This window comes from Nerophis ophidion, linkage group LG15 (assembly GCF_033978795.1).
Source record: "Nerophis ophidion isolate RoL-2023_Sa linkage group LG15, RoL_Noph_v1.0, whole genome shotgun sequence".
NCBI classification, from domain to species: domain Eukaryota; kingdom Metazoa; phylum Chordata; class Actinopteri; order Syngnathiformes; family Syngnathidae; genus Nerophis; species Nerophis ophidion.
Window position 1 is genome coordinate 34,653,218 of NC_084625.1, and position 15,279 is coordinate 34,668,496.

The window sequence follows — 15,279 nt, forward strand, 5'->3', positions numbered from 1 at the left end:
CTTCTCTTCCCCTTCATATTTCACAGAGGGTTCGCATGTGTTCTGTCGCGTTCTGGAGCTGCTGTTTGACGCCGTCCTCCTGCTCGGAGACAGCGTTTGTGAACTGGTCTGGGACGATTGCAGCCTGGTGGGGATGGAGCTGGCAAGTCAAAACACTACTTGTGACAGCCTCTTATGCAGATGAATGGATACACTTCACTAGAGGGGGCTGGGGGTGGGGGTGTACTTGGGTTCTGCCTCATGCCAATTTGCCACAGAAGCATACGGTGCTCTGCAGGCAAGAAGGACTTGACGCATTTGATTATGCAGAAATAATTTTAGAAGGTGCAGTTTTGCTCCAAGGAGCAAAACTGGAGTTCAAGGCTCTGTTTTTTTAATTTTGTTTTGTTATTGTAGTTGTGCACTGTGTACTTTTGTACAATTTCTGCAGTTAAATTGCAATTCCTGCAAGATTTGGATGCAGTGGAGGCACAATACTGTGTTTGTAAACCTGCCTGGTGTTTTTAGACAGTATATCATTTATTTTGGACCATCTTAAAGCGGGCCCCACTTAACCATCTTCCCCCCTTGTGATGTTACTCTGCAGGTAACCTCATACCTTACACTTGTCAAGCATGGTGGCCCCTCAGGCCCTCTGCTGTTTAATACATGCCATACGACGTCTTGTGGCTTTTTTTGTCATATTAATGTGGAGTTTTTGTGTGCCAGACTGTTGTTTTAGGGTCCTATGGGAACATGCTTTTCTGATCTAGTTGTGCAAACAATAAACAGGACATCTACTGCCCCCTGCTGGTATTAATCATCACTGCACTAGACAGAACAAAGTGGCTGAGAATAGATTGCTCCAGTTTATTCATTGTGAGATAAGATGGGTCTGTATGTGGTCCAAAAATAACCCTCAAATCCTCCTTTAGATTCAATCCCTTATGCGTGCATCAAACAAATATTTTCTTTGGATCACAGCCGCCTATCTGCACTGGTGTGTGGGAACATTCAAGTGATGGAACATTTGTGTTTTTTGTTTTTAGAAGGAGAAGCTGCAAGCAAGCATGGACTTGCTAGCTGATGTACTCAACTACCACCAGGACGACGTCAGTGATTATCAAGTTTACCACAGAGTGGCATACACAAGCTCGGCTGTATTCACCATTAAACTCCTACAGACCATACTCCCTCCTAAAAAGGTGCGTTTGTCAACTTTTCTTTTGTCGGTTATTGATTTGTTGAGAAAAACATTAAGCGTTTGATCTCACAGGCTGGTAGCAATCTCCCCAAGAATGCAGCAACAGCTATTTTTCACCTTTGCCTGGACAAGTCGTTTGCAATTGCATTACCCAGTGTACAAGAGACCGCAGTGGCCTACTTGGAGCAGGTAAACTCCGACAGTCACGAGCTCTATGGGAGGATGACCCGTGCTGCTCTCTCGATGGAATCCACTTGCAGCTTCCTCAAGGAGGCCCGGGCTGAGGTAGGCACTGCAGATAGTTGATATGGCCTTAAATCTATGTCACGGTATAAATTGTACCCTCCTGCGATAACTATGTAGATCCCAATATATTATTTGGCACAAAAATGACAATATAACCATTTCAAAACAGATTAAAAGGCTCCTCATTTGGCTGCTGGCATATGTATTGTTTTGTCAAAACCAATATTTTTGTCAACACTTCTGTTAAATGTACTTCTTACTCTGTTGTTTGGCTACTTCACATTATTTTGTACAAATGTGGGTATCGAACCAATTAGGGGCCGACCGATTATCGGCTAATATGTGGTATTTTGATGTCGGTATCGGCCTTCTTCAAATGTATTTATTTTTCATTTAGCAACTACAACAGAACTACATCATTAGATACAATATCAACACACATGATAGCAGTATTTAAAAAAAGTGAAGTAGATAGTAATAACCCAGTATTAACAATGAACAACAATTGAAAGCAGACCTTTTGCCATACATAAGAAAAGTGCCCTTTTTGCGGCAACCCAGTTGTCTTTTTTAATAATCCTAATAATAAAAATTACTCTTTGGTCATTGATATGTTTCAATAACTGACAAGGCATTTTTTTGAGTTCTTGTGGGAACTCTTCCCCAGTCTGCCCAACTGCGTTAAACACGTCGGTCACACCCCCCCCTTCCCGCGTTCTAATGCAGTGCTGATCGTCTACAACAGTTGTCCTCAACCCCCGGGCCGCGGCCCGGTACCGGTCCGTGGATCAATTAGTACCGGGCCGCACAAGAAATAATTAGTTATTTCCGTTTTATTTATATCCGAGCCCGAACGACCTTTTATTTTGAAAAGTGTAATGTTTAGAAAAATTTAAAAATTCTCTTGGTTATATTATGGCCACTTGAGCGCCAAAATTTAACCCAGTGAAAAACAGACGTCTTTGGAAAGTTTCTTCGTGAAGGGGAAAAAGCACAGTGAAGAGAGAGAAGAACGACTGCCAACAAAAAGAAAGTTTTTTACAGACAAATCTAGGAGTCCTTCCTGAAATATGGATTTATCGCAACAGGTGATTCCCACGCACCAAGCCCGCTCTGCATAATATGCGGCGACTGGCTTTCAAACATTAGTGGGGATTTTGTGTGAGACTGAGCCTCCGCCTTCATTCACCAAGCTGGTGCACGATCACCTGTTTGTGCTTTTAAAAAAGTTTGAGTGCTACTTCCCAACTTCAAAAGACTCACAAACTGGATCCAAGGAATGAATCCGCGACCTATTTGTCAACAAAGCAGGTGAATTCAGCATGTCTGTGCAAGAAGATCAACTGCTGGAGATCGCAAATGACGGCAGCCTTAAAAGTGTGTTTGAGACAACAATGTTCTGGATTAAAGTCATGGCAGAATACCCCGAGATCGCCACCACATCACTGAAAACCCTGTTGCTATTTCCTACATCCTATCTGTGTGAAGCAGGATTTTCTGCAGTGACAGCCACCAAAACAAAACAATGGAGCAGACTGGACATAAGCAACACACTTCAAGTGTCTTTGTCTCTCATTATCCCAGTTGGGACCGTCTCGTTGCAGAGAAATAAGCTCAGGTCTCTCATTGATTTAGCGTTATAGTGAGTTAAAATTGTCATGCACTTTATATTTGTTTTAATGTTGTAACTGTAAATGTTGACATAGGTGTTAGAAGATAAATAGTTAGGACCTTGGCACCAAACGCTCTGAACGCCCAGACAAGATCTGTCCAACAAAAGTCTATGAGCATCAACTAATGAAAACTACTAGTATAAGAGGCTAAACGTCTTCTAACACACCTGATCAGTTGAATGTCATGAGAATGACAATAACCTATTAATTGAGAACACTCATAATCCCGTTTATCTTCACATATAGAAAAAAGCACATTCTATAAAGTATAGCTCGGTTGGTAGAGCGGCCGTGCCAGGAACTTGAGGGTTGCACGTTCGATCCCCGCTTCCGCCATCCTAGTCAATGCTGTTGTGTCCTTGGGCAAGACACTTTACCCACCTGCTCCCAGTGCCACCCACACTGGTTTAATTGTAACTTAGATATTGGGTTTCACTATGTAAAGCGCTTTAAGTCACTTGAGGAAAAAGCACTATATAAATATAATTCACTTCACTTCACATGCTTCAAGTATTTTCACATTTGTAAAACACAACAAATATCCCTAAAGATGTTAAATTAAGTAAAAATGCAAACGTGTCACATGTCAAATATATATATTTTTTCACGAGTCAAGTCATGTTAGTGTCATCACAGACGGCTACAGGTTTTAGCCAATGGCTTGACTGGGATGTGGGATGTTTGGTACGAGTGGGAAAAGTGACTTCCGTTGTACAGGTGAAAGGTCTTTTTGAATGTTGCCGGAGAAGAGAATGAGACACGGAGATTGACAACATTGCACTTTGTAAAATAAAGACAGACAAACTTGAAATCTGTAAGAGCCACCATTCATTGGGATGGTACAATATTGACGGACAACACAGTATGGTGACGATCCGTGGTGTTGACGTTACGTATCTATAATTGGAAACTCAACACAGCCATGACATTATGTCCTTCACAAGTGCATGTAAACTTTTGACCATGACTGTATACATGTGTGTGTGCATATATGTATGTATTTAATTATATGTGTATGTTTATGTATGTATGTGTGTATATACTGTATGTATGTGTGTGTGTATATATATATATGTATGTATATATATATTTATATATGTATGCACACACATACATATATATACACACATATATATATATATATATATATATATATATATATGTATATGTGTATATATATATATATATATATATATGTGTGTATGTATATATGCATGTGTGTGTGTGTTTCTATATATATGTTTTAGGGGTGTAACGGTACGTGTATTTGTATTGAACCGTTTCGGTACGGGGGTTTCGGTTCGGTACGAGGGTGTATCGAACGAGTTTGTAAACTAAAGTCTTAGCAAGCTGCTCTGCTATCTGCCTCTGTCTGAGCTGTGAGCACCCAGCATTGTCCCGCACACACAACCATCTGATTGGTTACATACAAAGCCAATCAGCAGTGCTATTCAGAGCGATGTAACAGCCAATCTGCAGTGCGTACTCTGAAAGCATGGAGTCAGTGCTCCGGCGTCGAGATGAGCAGATATGTGTTTAGCAAGTGAGCAGCTGGCATCGCACACTCCCCAAATTATAAAAAACACTTCCCAGTCACAACTATTACAAACATCACTATGAGCCCGTTGACCTTCTAGAAACTTAAACTGCAGCTCAGCTCGCTCATAGTTGAGGTGAAGGCTAATTAGCTATTAGCGTTACGTTAGCTCATTTTGCTGTGTGTGTGTGTGTATAATAAAAGTCAACTACAGACTTCCCAAATGCTGTAATAAATTAAGCATGATGAGTTGACTTGAAACTGTTTAATGTTGCACTTTTTATATGTAGAAGAAAAGTTTTGTCATTTTATTTAATCAAAGCAACAACTTGAGGAAGTTTAATGTGGATTAACGTGGGCAGAATTATTATAATGTTCCCAATGTTAAAACGATAAAGCCATTGTTTACAAACTTGGTAAATAAATAACAAAAAAATGTATATTTTGTTGTTTTCTCACTGTACCGAAAATTAACCGAACCGTGACCTCTAAACCGAGGTACGTACCGAACCGAAATTTTTGTGTACCGTTACACCCCTAATATGTATGTATAATATATATATATATATATATATATATATATACATACAAACCCCGTTTCCATATGAGTTGGGAAATTGAGTTAGATGTAAATAGAAACAGAATACAATGATTTGCAAATCCTTTTCAACCCATATTCAGTTAAATGCACTACAAAGACAAGATATTTGATGTTTAAACTCATAAACTTTATTTTAAATTTTTTGCAAATAATAATTAACTTACAATTTCATGGCTGCAACACGTGCCAAAGTAGTTGGGAAAGGGCATGTTCACCACTGTGTTACATCACCTTTTCTTTTAACAACACTCAATAAATGTTTGGGAACTGTAGAAACTAATTGTTGAAGCTTTTAAAGTGGAATTCTTTCCCATTCTTTTTTTATGTAGAGTTTCAGTCGTTCAACAGTCCGGGGTCTCTGCCGTCGTATTTTACGCTTCATAATGCGCCACACATTTTCGATGGGAGACAGGTTTGGACTGCAGGCGGGCCAGGAAAGTACCCGCACTCTTTTACTACCAAACCATGTTGTTGTAACACGTGGCTTGGCATTGTCTTTCTGAAATAAGCAGAGGCGTCCATGATAACGTTGCTTGGATGACAACATATGTTGCTCCAAAACCTGTATGGACCATTCAGCATTAATGGTGCCTTCACAGATGTGTAAGTTACCCTAATACACCCCCATACCATCACAGATGCTGGGTTTGAACTTTGCACCTATATCAATCCGGATGTTTTTTTTCCTCTTTGTTCCGGAGGACACCACGTCCACATTTTCCAAATATAATTTGAAATGTGGACTCGTTAGACCACAGAACACTTTTCCACTTTGCATCAGTCCATCTTAGATGATCTCGGGCCCAGGGAAGCCGGCGGCGTTCCTTGGTGTTGTTGATAAATGGCTTTTGCTTTGCATAGTAGAGCTTTAACTTGCACTTACAGATGTAGCAACCAACTGTAGTTACTGACGGTGGTTTTATGAAGTGTTCCTGAGCCCATGTGGTGATACATTTTACACATTGATGTCGGTTTTTGATGCAGTACCGCCTGAGGGATCAAAGGTCTGTAATATCATCGCTTATGTGCAGTGATTTCTCTAGATTCTCTGAAACTTTTGATGATTTTTATGGACCGTAGATGGTAAAATCCCTAAATTCTTGCAATAGCTCGTTGAGAAATGTTGTTCTAAAACTGTTGGACAATTTGCTTATAAATTGGTGACCCTCGCCTCATCCTTGTTTGTGAATTACTTGTGTGTGTGTGTGTGAAAATAAATCTTGTTTTCAAGCTGGGGCGGTAATGAAAAGGCTGTGGCGGTGTACCACATTCAATTACATAAAGGGGCTATCCTGTATACATATATTATGTATGTTTGTGGGCGTGTGTATTGGTGTGACTGTTCTAAGTTAACACACCATTATTTCATATATTTATTGATTAAGGAAAAGAAGAATTGGCTGGAACTGCTGGAGCTGGCGGACCAGGCAATAGATGGCTTACCATTTCATGAACACTTACCTGTTGTCAAGGAATATGTTCATGTATGCTCCTACTTGTGAGTATAAAAAAAGATCACCAGTACTGCTGCCTCTAGTTAATGATATTTTGAATGACGTAACTGCGTGTGTGATCAGGTGGATGTCTGATCAGCCAAATCCTGTCCTCCAGACTGAGAGTCAGAAACTGCTCCTCAAGCTGCTGTCGCATCCTTTGCTGCCTGTCAAGATGGAGACCTACATGTGTGCATTAAATGTGGTCAAGGTCAGAGCACGACAGATTCCACAGATAGTGTTTCAATGAGAGTGCAATTTCAGGGCTAAAACAACAACAACAGTGGATGCAGGTCTGTTTATTGTTGCACTCTCAATGAACCAGAGTGATTGCAGCATCTCACTGTTGAGCACAACTCTGTTTCTTACATGTGAGCACAAGTGAGATGATGGTGATAATTAGTAACCTATTTTATTTAGTTTGATTATATGCATCTCCCCCAACCCCTTACAGGATTGCCTCGGCATTCAGAATGTGTTGCTACAAGAATCCGGAGCCAGCAGCAGAATTAACTTCCTCCTACACCACAGGGTGCTCTATGAAATAAGCGCCTTTGGCCTCCAGGATTCTGCAGAGAAGGTGGGAAACCATGGCTTTTTTATGATTTCAATGTAATATAGAAACACGGTTATACAAGCATGCTGCAACTGGGTTTAAGGCCAAGAGGGGATAGTTTTTTAACGTAGTCCTTGTCATTGTGTTTCTTTTCTGAGCTGTCACAGTTTTCTACTGCTATTCTTTAAACTCTCAGGGATTGTTGTACTCCGTCACAGCAAGAAGGTTGTTGTCGCAGGTATTTCAAATACAAAATGGCTGTGGCTTGTTTTGGCTCATTAACAAACCTTTCTCAGATGTCACTAGTTGCCATTTCTCCACAGGAACCCCCTTATTAGTATGAATGTCATGATCAACATTTTCGTCCTCCGATCTTATTTTGACAACAACACGACGTAATAACACATTTTTATAAAGCATATTTTTTTTAAACTTTGATTCAGATGGTGTATTAAATGTGCAGTATTGAATGCTACGTACACTTTGCACAATAACTAAACTAAATTAGAAACTACTATTGGCTCCTATTGAAACCTTTTGGGCTTAGCCCTCAAATTATTAATGTATCTCGAGACTTATCTCCTGAGTTTGTCAACAATAACAAAAAGAACCAAAAAAAAAAAAGATATATTTTGTAATGATAATAAGAAAACGAAAAATGGCAATCTAATCGTTCACGTACTGATTCTACACTATATATGGACAGTACTGAAATCTGGATCAATCACCCTTACTTTACATTGAAGCTTTAGGGGTTAGTTGGGAGCTGGTTGCATGGTAGTGAGTTCGTGTTCCTCAGTATGAAAGACAGGCAGGAGATGCAGCGTTCGGGTAAGAATTTTTCAATCCACAAAGATAAGCGAAAATCCAAAAACGACGTGCGGCTGGAAGTGCACAAAAGAATCAAAGCTAGCTCAGCTTAGCATAGCATAGCAAAACAAAAACAAAAAACGGACTTAACAAAAGGTGGTCACTTAACGAATGATTATTGAAGGCACAGGTGGTAACACTAATAATCAAATGAGGACAGGTGTGTATCTATTGCTCCTAGCAACATAAACCAAAAGTCTATATATCTGTATACTCACTTCTACAGAGAATACAAACAAACAGATGGCACCAAACCACTCTCCCATCCAAGTAAGACTGATTTTCTTCCTGATTGTCAGATGCACACGCTCTCTAGTTACTTAGAGAGATGCAGATACAGAGACCCACTCGGGAAAAGTGGCTCATCGGTTGGGCAATTTAGCAGAAAAAGAGGAAGTGTTATCTAAGCCTGGGTCATTAAATCAATTAAACCAAATATAAATACACGTGAGCTTGATTACTTTGCCTGTATTGTTAAATAACATGTCTGTAGTCTGTGTGTTTTTTGTTTCCAATTAGATTGCTAAAGTGTTCTCTCTGTGCATCATGTTTATTCAGTCGCAAAATTGAATAAACACAATGAATTCTCTTGTCAGCCATCCACAATTTTTGTCTCGTTGGCGGGACCGCTAGCTTACACACACTCAGGATGCACCAACAGAACCTTGCTAGTCGCTACTCGCTAGTAACACAAATTAGAGGGAAAAAAGTTTGTTGCAAATCCAAATGTCCCTGTGTGAAAATATTTTAGCTTTAAACCAAATGAGCAAGATTGGCTCAACAGGGACGAACAAGCAAGTATGCCAAATTGGTTGGAAAGTAATGCAACGACAACAAAACGACCAGACACAGTTTTTTTGATTGAGAAAACTGCACTTCAAGAAGATCAATATTTATAAAGTTTAATTTTTGCTAACAGATTGAGAGTCCATTTAATCTTTATATTTGTTTACTCATTTAGGATAACTGAAAGGTATTGACCTTACAATTACAATGGTAAAACATACTAATGATAAATACAAGTTAATTGTGTTTTAATTATTATTATTATTAATATTATTAATATTATTCCATATAATCATTATATTACATATACATTACATTAATTTGGAATATAATTAGGAATGCAGTGTCTAATTGCTTCTGGTAATTGTAACTATTAAGTGGCACCTACTTGAAACATGAAAGTATTCTTAAACATCAAATATTACAATACAATAATTATCCATCCATCCATCCATCCATTTTTTACCGCTTATTCCCTTTCGGGGTCGCGGGGGGCGCTGGCGCCTTACAATAATTATACTAACTTAATTTTGCTAATTTTCTTTTGCTAGTAGTCAGTTTCTGTACAAATGATGAGTGCATTTTCATTCCACACATTTTAAAGCACTTCTTTCGGTTTTTGTATAATTCAAACCAAAGTCAGACTGATGTTAGCGAATTTAAACATTACTATAATAACTTCACAGTCACCTTGAAACTGGAGTAACTCAATAATGAGTTTATTTCTCTTTACCACAGTGATGCTTTATTTGAAAAAAAAAGTTAATTGTATCCACTTTAAGGATCCTGGGACAAGGTCAGTCATGCAAATTGAGTTTCACCAGCCATCACTTTTAGAGACGTTAGTTTAAGTCCTGGTTGTGAGGAATAATAGTAATTAAGTAAAAGGCCGCATAGCAGTTATGACCAGCGCGGGCCTTGTAAAGCTCTCCAACATTATATTAACGCTGTAAAACTGCCAGCATCACGTGGTATTAGACATTTAAAAGTCTGTCACTTGCATTACCTGCTGTCTTTATCTACTGTGCTAAACGTCAATTCAGCACTTAACCTGTGATCTACAGGTGAATGTTGCTGCCAAGGATATCCTGCTATTCCTGCTCAAGGGACGATTGATGATGACGCCGTCAACCTGGGACAGATTCAGTGCGGCACTTTCCCGGGTCATCACCATATTGCAGGTGTTGTTGTACCACACAGCTCACAGAGGGCTATCATGCTCGGAATTTATTAGGTAATATTAATGGAGTTGGGGAATGGAGGGGCGGATGTTTCTCCTTAATCAAAATTGCTGCGCTCTAAAGTGCAAATGTAGCGCTCTTGGACCAACAAAGTCTGTTTATTGAACTGCCAGAGAACAATATTTACTTATTGTCTCATTTCCATAGTTCCATTTTTATTGTTTCCTTTTTGGGTTGACTGGGGGAGAAAAACATGCTGTTATTAATTGTTCTGTTTCAGGCAGCAGAAAGCCAGAAAATTCACCATAAATATGCATGAGGATGTGACAAGGCTGTCAAGTGTGTTTTAATTAAAGGAGACCATTCAGAAATGCACCCATCCTGTCATCAAGAGGCAGAATTATACCACCCGAACTCAAAATTATGCCTATTTTACTCACTCTTGTGCTCCTTTGTTGGAATTCCTCATCGTTCACTGTGTGTGTGTGTGTGTGTGTGCGTGTGCGCGTGCGTGTGCGTGTGCGTGTGCGTGCGTGCGTTCTGGCAATGCCGACTTAATGGGGACATCGCCCTGTTTACGCAGTCACCTTTAGGGGACCTTTGACAGTATGGGGACAAAAAAAAAGGTCCCCTAAATGGAAACCTTTTCAAATTATAGTCAGATCCATTCTGAAGATGCCTAAGTGATATTTAAGTTTTGGCCCATAAAACATGTTTACTGGTTTGAGTGTGAGACATTTGCACAGCAGCCCCCTCATCGGGCTGTAGCTGACACTGCACTCGCTGTTCTGCTCATACCGCTTCCGTGTATAGTTAATCACTTCCACCTGGTCCTTCCGTTTGGAGTTAATCACTTCCACCTGGTCCCCATAACAAAGGTGATTCGTCTGCAGGAGATGTCGACTAATGAGATACCAAAATAAGCTGTTTAAGCCAAAAGGTAAGCTCATCTTTCTTATAAATGGAGGTTATTGACTATCATTTGTACAAGAACAATTTGTTCATAATCAAGTTAAGCCAAAAAGTTTTTTTAATGTTATTTTCACAAAAAGCCTATACTAATTGTATTGTCATCTCAACTTATATATTTTACTACAAAGTGTTAAGGATATGTTTTTTGAGGGCAACTCACAGAACGTTTACCAACAGGTGCATTTAATTAAGAACATCAGCTATGCATCTAGAAACCTTTTGAATCACTTTGTGTTGCATGTGTTTGTCATTTGGACTGGTTTATAGTCAAAGTAGCTCTAATTTAATGCTAATTGATTGTCTATAAGGACTTCTAAATAGCTATATGTATAGGTATGATGGACATCGAAAATTTAGGACATTTTAAAAACCTCAGAGTGATTTTGTTTCATAAATTTTAGATGAAAGACGGATGTCCTGGCTCAATATGTCCTCCATCCTGTGACAGCACAGACTTGGACATAAACAGCATAACACCTGATGTCACTGGAACAGAGGAACCCTGCTCAAGTCAGGAAACAATGTTTTCCTGACTTGTGCTCCTCTCAAAAAAAATGGAAATAAAGTTTACAACAAGACATTATTGCTTGTATTGCAATAAGCCTTATGCCGAGATGGCAAGGCATCTAGAAAGTGCACACAAAAAAAGATTGGAAGTAGCCACAGCTCTTATCTTTCCAACGAGTTCCATGAAGAGAAGGAAACAGCTAGACTATATTCGTAATAAAAGGAACTATGCTCTCAATGCTGCTATTGTGGAGTCAGGAAAGGGTGAACACGTGCCATTCAAATGACCACCTAAAGAAGCTAAAGGAAATGATTTTATGCCCTGTGCATATTTCCAAGGACTGTTTACCGGAAAGGTACAGTGGAGACACATGTGAAGTTGTCGCCTCAAACCTGCATCAGTCACCCGAAAACCAGGAAAGAACCGTGTCAAGTCCATGTGCACATATACTGGGCCTGTGTCTCAAGTGTATCCAAACAACCTTGGGGAATAATGAGTGCCATGATTCCTGATCCAATCACAGAAATAATAAAAGATGACCATGTCATCACAGATGTCGGGCAGCACCTGTTGAACAAAAGTAGTATGTCAGAAAAAAATAAACAATGTGTCAGAGAGAAGATGCGGGAATTTGGAAGACTGATTCATAATGCCTCTTGAGTAACTACTTTGAAAAAAAATGGAGGATTTTGTGAATCCTAAGAACTACTTGGAGATGGTCAAAGCTGTGAAATGTACTCGTGGTTTTGATAGGGACACTAACAATTTCTGGATTCAATCAATGGCAAATAAATTTGGGAATTCCCTGGTTAAAGTCGGCAAGCTGTTGAAAGCACAATGTTTGATAATGAACAATGAAGAGCTGGTAAGGAATGCCACTCAGTTTCAATATGTCCATCGTGAGAAGTGGAACGAGTTGATCTCTGCAACAGCCCTGAGGAACATAGCTGAAGGAAAGTGGAAGGCACCACAACTTATGCCCTTCACTGAGGATGTTAAAAAAATGCATCAGTTTCTCAGTCAAATGCATGATGAGTGCAGCAGCAGTGCGCTATCTGAAAATTCTTCCACAAAGGCCTGGTCAGACCTGTCAATAGTATGTTTGACACAGATCAAACTCTTTAACAGACGAAGAGGAGAAGTACAGCCATGCCCTTGTTGGCTTTTTTGTCAAGAGACACAACTGATCTTCATGAAGATGTTGACCGGGTACTCTGAAGTGGAAAAAAAGACTTTGCAGACATTTTTCAAGGATTGTCATCAGGGGAAAACGAGGCAGACCTGTTCCTATTCTCTTGACTTCAAAAATGGTGTGTGCATTAGAACTTCTCGTTAAGTACAGAGAAACTTGTGGGGTTCTCAAGGCAAAAGTTACCTGTTTGCAAGACCCACAGCGATGACGCGTTTCCGTGGTTCTGACTGCATGTGAGACTATGCAAAAGCATGTCATGCAAAAGGTCCTGTGTCACTTACATCCATGAAACTACGAAAACATACTGCCACCCTTTCAACTGTGCTAAACAGGACAGACACAGAGTTGGACCAGCTGGCCAACTTTCTTGGCCATGATATTAGAATCCATCGCAAGTTCTATAGACACCTCCTGAAAAGACACTGCAGCTGGCAAAAATCAGCAAAGTTTTGATGGCACTCGAGCAAGGTCGATTATCAGAGTTCCATGGCAAGAACTTAGATGAAATCACAATTGGTCCAAATGGTATGTTGTAATTTTTGTTGTTTCCTTTGTCTATTTTTTTAACCATCCTTTTGTTTGGTTTGAACTCCTATTATAAGCTTAACATGTTATGGCTCCCACAGAATGTGTTGTGGAAACTGAAGAGGAAGATCTTTCCAGATAGGACGAAGACTATTCATTTCCTTTTAATGGTATGTAGTGTCAATACTCATATTTGTGGTTTATTAAATGTGGCCTATGGTAAGCATGACACTGAATGTTTATTACATTAACCCTCAAAAGAGGTGGCCTTTCCAACCACTGAGAAGGAAGAAATCCCACCCCCCAAGAGACTGACACAACTTTCAAAAGAAGGGGATGCATCATCAGGAGATTGTGCAGTGAAACATTCTTTCAAATGTAAACTATATCCATAAACTGTTTTTTTAATCAAGTTTTATCAGTCTTTGTTTTCGCACAAATAATGCAAATGCATATGTATGCATTGTTTTCTGTAGGTTAGAGACATTATAGCAAACAAATGTATAACTTAATTTCTTAATCTTGTTTTATTTCTTTTCTTTTCATACACATATTTTGTATGGTCACTTGCAGGTAAAGCTGCCCAGAAAAGGCGACCCTGGACACAGAAAGAAGTGAAGGTTGTTGAAAAGCGCATGAAGCGATTCATCCCTTCTGGTATTGTACCAGGAAAGAATGACTGTTGAAAATGTATGAGGGCCGAACCGGAAGCTCTCCAAGCATTGAAGTTGTATGTGTACAACCGCATTACGGCCTACAAAAGGAGATTGCAGCTAAAATAGTAGATTAAAATATAATCAGCAAGACTGGTTAAGTAGAAACGTTTTTTTATGTTCTTTATGTTCAATGTTTTTAAAAATAAAAAGTAAATAAAAGTTTAAATGAGTTTGTATTTTATTTCTATGGTTTAAGGTAAGATAAGATCATCCTTTATTGATCCCACAACAGAGAAATTTGGGTTACTTTGTTTACGTGTTTCGAATATTGCTAAAAGAGAAAATGAATTTTCTTGAAAAGTGAAACATGAGTTATCCTGGCATTAATAGTACTGTCATTCTGTATGGTATCCATCCTTTGTTAAAACTAACATATTTTTTCCCTTGACCCCACAAGTGATGATCAAAAACTTGGTCCTCATTCCAAATGATAACCAGTGTGTGTGTGTGTGTGTGTGTGTGTGTGTGTGTGTGTGTGTGTGTGACAGGGTTACGTGAGCACCGAGGAGTCACTGGGAAGCTTTGTCCTGCTGCTAAGTGACACATCGGAGGTGGCGAGAAATGACATGTTTCCAAGCACAGCCAAGTTAAAAGCATCTCTAAGGCTTCTTTTCACTAGACCGCACACGTGAGTCAACATTTCAAATGATGCCTCCCTAAGTCCCTGCACTTGTGTGCATGTGTTAGATAGTGTGAGTGTGTGTATGCGAGGTAATTAAAGTAGAACCTCCGAATTTGAAAATGTTGTGGTTGATTCAAAATTTCCCGAAAATTTGCTTCAAAAGTAAATTTTCATTGAATTTGCTGTGTCATTTGTATTATACACACAGATAGGTACCATTGTTCAAAAAACTAAAGCATGATAAATACCATTGAAATGGCTTTTTGTGCAACGTCGGAAAGTGTCTTTCGTTATTACTCTTTATCACATTTATTAATTGCTCGATAGTAATTTGATTAGTCTATTTATTTAATTACCATGATCTTAAAATTTACATCAAAACCGATCTGTTATTTTTGAACTTATCAACTTCTGAGACAATTTTTTTGGTGCGGTTGTGTGCATTGCGGCTGTATCACCATTGGTGTGTGTGATTGATAGGAAGAAAAGCTCACTTGAATTATCTTTTGGTTTATGTGTGTATATATATATATATATATATATATATATATATATATATATATATATATATATATATATATATGTATATATATATATGTATTAGGGGTGTGGGAAAAA

General features: G+C 39.0%; 1 protein-coding gene across 2 annotated transcripts in view; it reads left to right on the plus strand.

Annotated features, from left to right (window-relative positions):
- rttn (rotatin) overlaps positions 1 to 15,279 on the plus strand; it is a 134,592-nt gene that overhangs the window by 13,446 nt on the left and 105,867 nt on the right. For both annotated transcript variants that reach the window (XM_061922064.1, XM_061922065.1), the window contains exons 10-17: positions 27 to 142; positions 1,029 to 1,184; positions 1,256 to 1,468; positions 6,626 to 6,738; positions 6,818 to 6,944; positions 7,188 to 7,313; positions 10,010 to 10,126; positions 14,528 to 14,667. In XM_061922064.1, coding sequence (XP_061778048.1) covers positions 27 to 142; positions 1,029 to 1,184; positions 1,256 to 1,468; positions 6,626 to 6,738; positions 6,818 to 6,944; positions 7,188 to 7,313; positions 10,010 to 10,126; positions 14,528 to 14,667 — 1,108 coding nt within the window. The remainder of the gene's footprint in view (positions 1 to 26; positions 143 to 1,028; positions 1,185 to 1,255; positions 1,469 to 6,625; positions 6,739 to 6,817; positions 6,945 to 7,187; positions 7,314 to 10,009; positions 10,127 to 14,527; positions 14,668 to 15,279) is intronic.